A 12472-nucleotide genomic window follows, 5' to 3' on the forward strand; every position below is an offset into this window, starting at 1 on the left:
GCCAGAAATCTTGTCTGTGTCCCCCAATACTGATTTCTACAGTGTAGGCAGGACTGACTTTTCTGATTCAACTATCCCTGTTTTTTTAATTAGATCACATCCTAAAGGAAAAGTATTGCTAAAACGTCTGAAAGTATAATACGTAAAATGGACTTTTCTAGGGAAATATATATATATAAAACTGTACAAGTAAAATACAAAGATGGCAATCTTGCCTTTGAAGCTATGCTTTTAAAAAGCAAAGCTTCAAATTTCTGCCCTCAGCAATTCATAGGTCCCTTATATCTGTTTAAGGTGTATTCATTTTTGTAAGAAATGCGTGGCATCTTAGAATCCAAGACATCTTCTAAATCACAATATTATCCTTTGATCAAAATATTTTATTCTTGGATCTGTCAGGGCTCTTCCTTTTCTAAACATTGTTTATGGGGAATAAGGTGGGAACATCTGTACTACAGCTGCTGTTCAAATAGAGCAATGCCTTTACTGTAGACAAAACAATCAGCACAATTGCTTAAATTTATTTGTTTATGAAGAGCCAGAAATAAGGAAGTTTTATATTCTTTCCAAATAGGAAGATTTTAAAGATTTTCTTAAGATTTTCAAAAAAGTGTTTGTCTGGAAAGTATTTCATGAACTAGGTTAGGCAACTATCCAGACACTTTTTTATTTCTATGACATCAGGCAGAAGGAGATTCTTCTCTTTCTGTGTGTCATTTCTTGGCATTCTTAGGTTTGATATGAAAGTACTTATTAATAGTTTCCACAAAGATGCTATGATATATTTTCAAGAACTTGCTAAATTTATTAGTAGTATGCAGAGGACAAAATGTTTTCTTTTTAAATAATTGCAAATAGAATCTGTTCTTTTCCCCATTTTTCCTAATAAGTAGTTTTAATGCAGTTTTTGTCTTCAGCTGTTAGATGTAGGATCAAATACATCTGGTTTTACATATGATTCTGTAACAAGAAATTATAACTAGCTTAATAACAAATTAGTGCTTGTGCAGTCTTTTTTACATTTAAGTTTTTAAAAATTACTATAGGGAAGTATATAAAAAAGGAGAATCTAGCCATATTTTATCTTTGATCTCAGCACTTTAAAGCACTGATACTTCTCACTCTTTTCTCTGAGCTATTTATTACTAAAACAAAGGCTGACAGTAGAGCTCAGTCTATAATATGCAAATTCTTGTGGAAAAATAGTGCCAAAAAACTGTGAAGAAAAAATGGGACCAGGCAGCTGCGTCACAAGGTTTGACCACTTCAGGCTGGGGTGCCAGGAGATTTGAGACAGATGTTTTCAGACATGCCGCATGCCTAAAACGTTTCCAGGGGTTGAGCTACAAATAGTGACTTAATAAGTGCAGAAACAGGAAAAGTATGTAGGAGTACACAAGAGTTTATTCACCTCTAGGTGCAGAGCCAGCTCTTTACATTACATCTGCCTGTCAGGGTCGGCTATTTAAGCTGTCATGCCCTTGGTATTGCTCTTTGTCTGCCTGTGAATAAAGTGCAGCATTGTGATTACTAATCCCACTCCAGTGACTTGACTTTAAATGTGGTTTTGGAGCAGATCCCGGAGTTCTGTTTGCTAAGCTTCCTACTCCTGTTTCAGAGACACCACTGGAGATCTATGAGAGAGAGCACTGCAGACTGCCCTCCTCCTGTAGACCTGTCGCCTTCCCCCCCCGCGCCTTTTTTTTTTTCCCAAAAACTTTTTGAACAAAATCAATGGATACCAAAGTGATCTGTTTATTTTTCTTTTTTTCTTTGCCTCCGCTGACAGTGGGAAATCACACTGGTCGCATCAAGGTGGTCTTTACACCCAGCATCTGTAAAGTGACTTGTACCAAAGGCAACTGTCAGAACAACTGTGAGAAGGGAAATACAACCACCCTGATCAGTGAAAACGGCCATGCTGCTGACACTCTGACAGCCACCAACTTCCGAGTAGGTAAGTACCCTGAAACTCTGTTTGTCCTTAGCTGTCCTCTCCTGACTAACAGAGGGAGGAGATGTTTTGTTATTAATACCATTTGTGCATCTGTTGCTCTTTGTTTGGAGGGCTCTGCTGAGTAGGAACCATTGTATGCTAGACAAGCTTTCTGGTGTCCTTCGGAAATGTTCCCAAAAGTTCCTTTTGTGTCTGAGAAAAAAAGCTCCCATGTTTTTCATCTGAATTTTCAGCTGCAGGGATGCAACATGCTAAGCTGAAGCTTTTGGTAAAATTCCTTCCTCAGAGTTTGTGTTAGTAAATAGGGAAGATGACAGATTACACATAAGGTTGTGTTTTCTTTTTTTTACGTGTTTAAGATGTATCAAATGCACATAAAACCTAGTGAACAGCTAACAGTGACTCTGTCTTCAAAAATTTGTTCAGCAGTTCCTTAAAACTACAGCCCTTCTTAAATATGCAGCAACTTAAAACTCTTCTTACTGCTGACAGTAAGTCGGATTTCATATTTGGCATTTTTAGAAACTGAAATAATGTTAAGCCTAATTAAAGTTATTGAAGCCAGTAATTTCTTTGTTAATGTTTATTCTTTCTGCTTGCTCGGTAAGAGTATCAACAGAATGCCAGACTAAACCCTACAACTCTTTGACTCTGTTGAAACAAATCCTGAAAGCTGCCTAGGATAATGATTGGCATATTTTAACTGCATACTAAATGGGCATGTGCGTGCAATTATTTACCTTGTAAGTTAAGATATACAGATATATGGGTACATACCTAAACACTTCAAATTTGTCATTTCACATTATGATACCCTGAGCTGCTCTTGGAAAGTAATTTTGTAGTTAACCTGAAAATACCATAGTGTTGTTTTCTGGGAAAAAAATTGTGAATTTCTAGTCAAAGAATGCCAAATATGAACACTGTAATTTTAGTCTCCTGTCTAGAATAAACATAGAGTTCAAGCAGTGCTGAGGCTGGCCAATATTGCCGTTTTTCAAGTGCAGTGTATTTCATGCTCTGAGGGTGGGGGGAAAAAGCCACTTGAAGATATTATTCTTTTCTTCTGGACAGATGATACAAAGAGCAGTACCCTTTTTTAGTGCTCCTACTAGACTGTCAGGCTGTGGGGGAAAACCCTTGAAGTTACTAACTCGTTCCTTCATAGTATGCATATTTGTAAAAATGAATGTGTTTTGGACTAATAGTAAAACCAGTGTTTTAAAACAAGAATAGGGCAAATTTTGGGGTTGGTTTGTGGTCGTTTGGAGGCACAAAAAAAAAGAAAAAGTATTTTGTAAAAGGAATAGTAAATCTTATACTTTTAATTTGTGTTTACTGCCAATGCAGAATTTTACCAAGGTTTTGGCAAGAACCCCAGCTAAATAAGTTTTTTGTTTGATTTTCTGACTAGCATGAAAGGATAGGGTTATTCTTCCTCCCTTTCATTTGACCTAATTTTTCTATTGAAATTATGAAATTCTGAGAACAGGCAGTCATGTAATTTGTCTGCTATGTAAATCTGTGCTGTAACATGACCTCCTCTCAAATACTTGAAAACTTGGAGAGTGGAAATTGACCTGCGAAGACGTGTTCCACACCTTCCTTCCTGGCCTCCGGCCACGCAGCTCTGGTGCACTGGGTACAATGGGCTGCTAGAAACATTCAACAAAAGCAGCCTATTGTAGTACTCGATGGAATGATAAGGGAGTCTTCTGTTGAAAAATGTATAAAAGCAAGTTGCTACACATGGATAAGGATTTTTAGCTTGCCTGTTAGCTATCTTCCCTAATACATTTAAGAGACAAGAAGTGTTTAGTGCAGCTCTAGGTATTGTCATTTTCACAGAAGAATAAGAAGGTCTGAACTAGCACTTAAAGGCTCTCCAAATAAAAATAAAAATGCTGCATGAACTTCTTAATAACTAGAGAAGAGGAATCCTGTACCTGTAGATTGAATTCTTTCACCAATCACAGTTTTCTGAAGCTTTTGAATCTGAGTTTAAAATACATACTACTGAAATAATTTTTCATATCTGTTCCCTAACTAGTGCCTCTCACTAGCTTAGGCTTGTCCTGGTATCTCCTGACATATAAAGCAGAAGTAATTTGTGTCTTCCAAGATCATTAACTTTTGTTACCTTTTTAACACTTGAATTATGTTTAACTTGTTTAAAATTTATAATTTTGCTTTTAAATCCCTGTTCTAAACTTCTTTACTTACTGTTAATCCAAAATGTATGGAAATTCTTATTTAGGTGACTTGGTATTTAAAAAAGCAGCCATGAAACAGAATGTCATGTCAGGAAAGACATATTTAAAGCAGTGAACAGCACTTTTTCAGTATGCTTTTTTAAAAATATTTGTTCTTCCTAAAACCAGAGAAAATAGTCACATGCTCTATTTGGAAAAGTTTAAAATGCATTTCTGTAGCAGGAGCAGCATTCTAGTACACAAGAGTGAATCCAGGTTCTCAGATGACAGAGTAGTTAGACATCAGTTTGCTTTGTTCTTAATAATAAATTATTTCTAATAATGAGCCAGAGTAAATTTTTTTGTTTCTTTTCAACTTTATGCTGAATTTTTTAAGTACTGCATTTTCAGAGAAAATAAGTTGCAATACCTGTTCTACAGCTACTCAAGCTTCGTAATGGATTGTTTCAGATTCTTAAAATGTGCTCAGTTTGTCAGTTCCCCTGAAGTTTGGTAGCAGTGAGCCCAGGCAAGGAACAAATCCTGTTTCCTGAAAATTTTATACAATATGGATAAGCCATTAAAAACAAAAACCCACAACAAGGGATAGACTGAGGGGATTGCTGCTTTTCAGGTAGCTGAGATTTTTGGCTGTGGTAAAGAATAGCTCCTAGCACAGCAATTTAAGGTGATGAAAGCTTGGTATTTAAAAGGAATGACCTCTTTGGTTGCCAGGCTGCTTCAGAGAAACTTTGGGGTTTTTTGCAGTTTCATTTTATGAATGGGATATATTGCAATTAAACCAACCAACCTCCAATATTTCATTGGCTTGGAGAATGAAAGCATTTAATCTGAGTGGAAACGTCTGCTGAATAGATGAATCTTATTATTCTGTTGGATTGATTGCATGTGCAGTTTGTATGGTATTTCAGTCCTGACATATCTACTGAGGCTTGTAAAACAGGGTTGATGTGTGTGCATAGGAAAGGATGGGAATAGAGTAGCACATGAGTTTTCTTTCTCTCTCTGTGTTGAAGTTAGTCAGTGAGGTGTCCTGTTTCTACTCAAAATTGTTCCACATTCCAATTTTGAAATGAATTCTCTTCCTGTAAGGAGTGGGAGGACAATGACTAATTTGTAACTGTAAAATGAAGCAATAAGGATTTAGTAAATGCCCAATTTCATATTTTCATGCCCCCACCATGTTGTGTATAGTTATTTAATTATAGATTTACATTCTGTTTTTTCCCATGGGATCTGTGCTTCATTGATTGAACGGGAATGACAGAACTCAGTAAAGGAAGCAGTCATTTAATACTTAGGTTGATATTCACTGTTGGTTTGCAGCCTTGCATCTCATTCAAACTGTTATAAATGAAAAGTCAAAGTTGCATGCTTGCCAGTGGAAGTGCATATCTTTGTGTAAAAATTTTGTGTCTGAGCACTTGGCAGTATCTGTGTCAAATAAGGAAACAGAATCATAGAATTATAGAATGGTTTAGGTTGAAAGGGACCTTTAAAATCTTAGAGTTCTAACCCCAGCCATGGGCAGGGACTCCTTCCACTAGACCAGGTTGCCCAAAGCCCCATCCAACTTGCCCTTGAACATTTCCAGGGATGGGACATCCACAGCTTCTCTGAGCTACCTGTACCAGGGCCTCACCACCCTCGCAGTAAAAAATTTCTTCCCCTGTCTAATCTAAATCTACCCTGTTTCGATTAATGCCATTCCGCCTTGCCCTGTCCATGCCCATGTAAAAAGGCCCTCTCCAGCTCTCTTGTAGGCCCCTTTAGATGCTGGAAAGCTGCTATGAGGTCACCTTGAAGCCTTCTCCAGGTGAACATGGTGTCTTAAGTAAAAATGTGTCTGGTCGTTCATATTTAATAATAAATTCTGAAACTTTCAGCATGGATCACAGTGACCTGAATATTCCATACTCTATTACAATAATGCTCAAATTATGTTGAATTTTGGCACTTTTCCTATTATAATTTTCTATCAAAAAATTTTCCAGCTTTACTGTGTTGACTCTGTGTAAATGTTTTTAGATAATGGAGATTGTCCAGAAGTTTCAAATTATGTATAGACCAAAGCTTCAAAGAAGCAGCAGGAGCATTTTGCTCAAATTTTATTTGTCTTCTGTTGAAAGCAGTGAAAGAAATTTTGACTGCTTTCAATTTTAATATATTTTAAAACAATAGGTTATTCAAAGGAAATTTAGTAGGAAGACCCACTATGTAATTATTATTCTAGCAGAATTTCCTATCTAGGAAAGAGTTTCATAAGCATAATTATTTAGAATTTAAAATTTAAAGCAGTTATTTTACAGAATGTTGACAGTATTCCTGAATTTTGTTCAGACCTATGTGATCATGAATTACTGTTAGTGCTGTAGGAATTAGCATTGCTTTTTCTTCAAGCACTTTAGGCATTATCAAAGAGTAGTGTTGCTTAAAAATTGCAATTGCATGCAAGCAAGGCAGGCTGTTGGCAAGCCAGCCAACTGCCTTTATCTGTAGTTTACACATGACAGAAAGTCCAAGAGAGATGATTGGTATTTTCTTGCCACCATTTGGTATTAAAGTTGTCAATTCTTTGTTCCTTATGATACATACTGCACATGTCCTACTACACTGAAGAGGAACTGTAAGACTGATATTTGAGCAGAATTTTCTTGTATCCTTTTGGTAAAAAGGAATATTTTAAATAGTATTGGAAAGCTAATTTGATGACATGTAAAGGCCTATAAAAGACCAACATCTTGTGGAAGTGTTTGTGTAGATTTATTGGAATTTGCCATCACAGTCTCATCTGGCAGTTTGTGAGGTACACACTGTTCAGTTTTTTACCCATCACATTTTGCTCTTTGGTTTTGCTGGGATTAGTGAGAGTTGCTAGAAAGGTACCATGTTAGAAGAGACACTTTCTTCTCTGTTTTGAAGTGATGTTTGCTATTTGGTGAATGGTGTCAGCCTGTGTAGGTAACTCATCATGTCTGACCTATATAACTCTGCCCCAGGAAAACACTGTTCCTGTGGCTTCAGCTGAGACATGGCAGATAAACACGTGGAGGATTTAAAATAGCTGCTAACACGTGTCATGCGGAGATTTTTAAAATTTCTTTTGGTAACATAAGTGAGAAGTGATTTTATTTCAATTTTTTAAAATGCTTTTATTTTCAACTTTGTGTTCAATCAGACAACCTAATTGAAGAGGAGCTTATTTCTGGAATAACTACATAGCTCAAGAACAGCATATGATGTAATTCAGGGTTTTTTAAAAGTAAATATTCTCTTTAGTAAATATTCTTCACAAAAGAGTGAAGTGTTGCTTTGCAATATCCTTGAGTTTTGTATTTGGAATTGCAAATATGAAGAAGTTGTGATGCAATAACTTTATTATTCCGTTAGTATTATCACTTTTGTCCTTTTACTGTCTCTGGTAGCTACCTTGTAGCCTTAGTTGGTAAAAGCTTTGTTTCTTCTGTTCTTGCAGTAATTATAATTTGTGCCTCATCAGACTTTGTTGGATTATGCTTTTTTTACTGCCAGATGAAATACTATTTCATTTAATATGCACATGAAAACTTCAGAATTCTTGGACAACTTGGCTAAAAGAATAACTTTATAAACTTTCTTCAACAGTAGTCAAAGAAGTTGGTCAATCTACTAGTGTATGTGTCTCAGGAAAAAAAATTACAAAAAGGACATTAGGATTTATCCACTGCTTTGTCTGGTAATTTGAAATTCAATCCGTACAAATTATGACTATTCTGGAAATATTCTTGCAGCAAGACTGTAATAGCTGTAGCAAAATGAAGGTCGATTATTTTTCCTCAGACAGTGAACTGAGTAGCTAAAGTAATGACAATGGTGGGATTGTTATTATAAGTTATTCTATGCCTTATGGAAGATAGTAGGAAAAAGGTATTTCCTAGCCTGAAGAGGCACTGCAAAATTATTTGGGAGGAACCAATTATGACCATGAATTCAAAAGACTTTTTTTTTTCCAGTCTCCCTTTGTTCTATAAATAAATCTGAGCTCACAGCAGAATGAATTAATTTACTTACAGTCCAGGTAATGTAGTATAGGCTTTTCTAATCTGAGATACTGGTGCACTACAATTCTATTCTGTAATGTAAGTGTACCATTCTGTAGGCTGAGCAAAGCTCAGGGTTTTAATGCATTTTCAATTATGGGCCTCCAGTGCTCAAGTTGCTAAGAAAAATTGTATTTTAACGATTTTGTTGGTTTTGATATCCACATCTGTTCAAAAAGAATCATTTCTTTCCCCCATATATTTATCAGAGCTTGTCATCAAGAAGTAGTTCTGGTTTCTGCCATAGAACTCACAGCATCTGTGAGCTCTTTCTTCATAATCTTAAAATAATTATTCAAATTTGACATCTTTACCTCAGATTCCAGTGGAGGCCAGATGCTAATTGATAGAAAAGAGATTGTTCAGTCAGATGATTTTAATGAGGTTGAACTCATACAAGTCTGTTAGCAACTTGTTTCTGCTCCCTTGCTCACCTTAAAGACTTCAGACCATCACCATGATGCAAAAGTCCGTCTGCTCTCAGAGTACTCCCCAAACTGTCCATTACAGAGAACACAGTTTTGGATGTGCAGTCATAGGAAAAACCACAAATGGAAATGGTACAAAATCCACACCTGCAGCCATTCAAAAACATGTGGAGTATGTTTCCCTCAAAGTTAAAGCAAAACAGAACACAAAGTTAAAATTCATAATGTTTTATTTTACTGGATATGGTTTTAATTTATAAAGATTAGTTTATGTACATCTGACTTGAAGTACTGTAAAAAGAGAACTAAGTGTGCATTTATTTGAATGATTACATTGTTGCATATTCATATAGATACACTACCTAGTACAGCTATAGCTATGTTATTGCTAAACTAAATGTCTTTGCACACACCTCACTGAAGATCAAGTATATGCCAACTTTGACTTAAAAAAGACATTGCCTCTAAATTAGGCAAGTACAGAAGAATGAGTCTGAAAATTTTTTCTACATGTTAAAATAGGCATTTATCATTAATAGGTTTCTTAGCAAAAGGGTTTGAATTTAATGTGTCGTTCTGGGCTTAGCACAGTCAGAAGGAAGCAAGCAGCTATCACTGCTCTGTTGATCATAGTCTTTCTCCATTCAGCCTTTCTACTGCTTGTTCTGGTTTGTTATTCTGCTCCAGATAATTCTCATCTCTGTGCCTGTGTAGTCTGTGTTCATCTATCCATTCCACCTGTAATTCCACCTCAGATTTGAGTATGACTGTAATTGAGAGTCCTATTTTGTAGAGGCGCCGGGATTCCTGGATTTTTCTTTTGGAATATGAACTTTATTATGTACACGCTTAAATTCAGTGACTTTTCTATATATCCATAAAAACCTGTTAAGAGGGTGGACCATGAACTTTCAGCCAGGGATTTGTGAATGTGAATCAAGTTGAAGTCTATGGGAGATGCAAATTTTTTTTTTGCCCACTAATCTCTCACAAAGACTTGAGGGATTCTAGTCAATGAAAAGAAGGAAGATTGGATATTTTCTGATTGCACAAGAAGAGGATTGAGTTTTAAGAACCCAAACTGAGTATTTCTCATCTATATTTTATTCATCCAAGTAATTAGTTGATTTCTCATTTTGGTTGTATTTTCAGTTTAATTTAAAGATGTTAAGATTAAGTCAAATTTTTGATATTACTCAGGTATTTCAAGTTTAGGGGAACTTTTAGCAGCTGTTCATCTCATAATTTAGAAATAAGTTCTTTGACTTCTCCCTGAGAAGGACTGCCTCTGTCCATAGGATGTATAGGGCAGTGGTCCCCAAATGATTGTACATTCCTATCAGTAAAATATTTTTGAACACTCTCTCCAATATGTATATATTTATAAATTATATACACCTACTACTGTATATATCATCTATTTGTCCATTATAAACCATAGACAAAATAGAAAGTAAAAATGAATGAGAAAAAGACTAACTGAACTCTTTTGAGAATTCATTTTATTTATTAATGGTACAAGACATAGTTCCTTCCTGCATCCCAGTGCATTTTCTGGCACACTGTGTGGGATGAGCACACCCTGCTTTGGAAACTGCTGGCATAGGTAAACAGGGGAGACCAGCTTCATAACATAAGCTGTAATACTACCTTTCTGCAGTGAATGTGTCCATTGTATCTCTCTTATTTATTGTTTGAATGTATTAAATTCAGTCTGTTATGTTAGATGCTATAAATGTAGGTGCTATAACATTCTTCTGTCTAACCCGAATTACACAGAAAGCCTTTTGTGACAAGGGGAAAAAGGGATTTTTTCATACTTGTACACATTTCAGTGCACAGGGTTAGGTACAACATTGTGGTATGAAGTTTCTCAATGAGGTTGTACACAGCTCAGGGGAATTTGGTGCATGGTTAAGTTGCTTAGAACTGGAGGTGATCAGCATTGATTGTGTTTTAGGTTTGCACAACTTGTGCAACGATTTATACATCTATTTTGGTTATAAGAACCACAATGGGTGGTGAAGCTGTGGTTTTTGAAAATGACTTTCCAACTGTACATTCTCTGCAGAGTAACCTTTATCCTTCCTATTCACTAGCAGTGACTTTTCTCCTTTCCTCTCTCAGAATTCCAGGATTTGAGTCTCTAGCTTTTCACTGGTCTCTGATGACCTAATTTATGACTCAAACTCTGAACAATATCCATCCGGCTCTCACATTGTGTCACCACCGCAAGGTCAACTCCCTAGAAAACTTTCCAATTTCTTGTGATGTAGCCAGTGCCAGAAAATCATACCCTATGTTTTTCATGTTTTTTAACTCTTCCATGAATGCCTGGATTATGAGCTGCTATTTGTATGCTAATGAATATCCAATTTAAAGAGTCTGTTTTCATTTTATTATTCTTGTAGATGATTTTACACCAAAATGAGCACTATGGTAATGCTGCAGTAATCAGAGACCAGACTCTTGATGTTTGGAAATTTTTGTAATGACTACGGTTTCTGTGGCTTTTCTTTTTCTATTTTAAACCTAGTTTTGTTATTGGAGGGTGTGGTGTGGTATGGTGAGATTCAGTGGATCGGTGTTCATAGACCATTTGGGTCTAAGTTTGGGGGTTCTTCTGGCTCACCAAACCATACCAAGATAGCTCAGTGAAGAGCCTAGCTGTGAGTGGGTGATGAGATGCACCTGTATGGCAAATTGGCTTTTGGATGTCCTTACTGGCCTGCTGGGCCAGCCTGTCTTCACTGTCGGACCAGGAAACCGCAGATAACAGCACTCCTAACTTGTGTGGCTCAAGAAGGTGCAAAAGGTTAAATAGGAATGAATCTCAGCTGTTGTGGTTTAACCCCAGCCAGCAACCAGTAACCACACAGCCACTCACTTCCTCATCAGTGGGATGGGGGAGAGGCTCTGGAGGGTAAAAGCTGGAAAACTCTTGGGTTGAGATGAAGGACTTTAATAGAGAAAGCAGAAAGCCATGCATGCAAGCAATGTAAAACTAGGAATTAATTCACTGCTTCCCATGGGCAGGCAGGTGTTCAGTCACTGCCAAGAGAGCAGGGCCTCATCACATGTAACAGAGACTTGGGAAGACAAATACCATCATCCTGAATGTCCCTCCCTTCCTCTTTCTTCCCCCCAGCTTTTTCCTCTGAACATGATGTTATATGGTCCAGAACATCCCTCTGGTCATTTGGGGTCACCAGTCCTGGCCCCTCTCAGGTTTCCTGTGCCTCTTTGCCCATGTGGAAGTGTGCAAAGAAGAAAAGGCTTTGGCTCTGTGTAAGCCCTGCTTGGCAATAACTATCTCTACATTATCAACACTATGGTCAGCACAAACCCAAAACACAACCCCATACCAGACACTGTAAAGAAAATTAACTCTACCCCAGCTGAAGCCAGCTCATCAGCTTAAATATCTATTATTCAGTTGCCAGAAATTGTAAGGATGCTGATGTCCCTGACCAGTGTCAGCTTTACTACTTCAGCGGTCTTCAGAGCCTTTGCATAACAGAGGCATGGCCAGTGTTTCTCAGAAGGTGTTGCTGTTTTTCTGATGGTAATCAAGTAGTCAGATGTCTAGGAGGAGCTGTTTTCTCTGGCTTATGCTACTGGCTGTTACTCCATGTGAGAGTCCAGTCTGCTTTTTGGAAATAGCCTAATAGGACAATAGGTGTCAGAGCAGAGAAATCAGTTCACTGATGTCTTAAGATTGTAACAGTGCATGAGCAATGACAGCCCAGGGTCATTATGGTCAAATTACTCATTAATCCTGTTGTCCTTAAAGGT

General features: G+C 37.0%; 1 protein-coding gene across 7 annotated transcripts in view; it reads left to right on the forward strand.

Annotated features, from left to right (window-relative positions):
* The window catches only part of LTBP1 (latent transforming growth factor beta binding protein 1), a 188933-nt gene that overhangs the window by 64269 nt on the left and 112192 nt on the right, over nt 1-12472 (forward strand). For 6 of the 7 annotated variants that reach the window (XM_030944876.1, XM_030944878.1, XM_030944877.1 and 3 more), the window contains exon 5: nt 1790-1957. In XM_030944876.1, the coding sequence (XP_030800736.1) occupies nt 1790-1957 (168 nt within the window). Of the gene's footprint in view, nt 1-1543; nt 1958-12472 lie in introns of those variants that run through there. The other variant, XM_030944883.1, reaches the window with a different exon arrangement.

Source organism: Camarhynchus parvulus, chromosome 3, assembly GCF_901933205.1.
Source record: "Camarhynchus parvulus chromosome 3, STF_HiC, whole genome shotgun sequence".
Classification (NCBI taxonomy): Eukaryota; Metazoa; Chordata; class Aves; order Passeriformes; family Thraupidae; genus Camarhynchus; species Camarhynchus parvulus.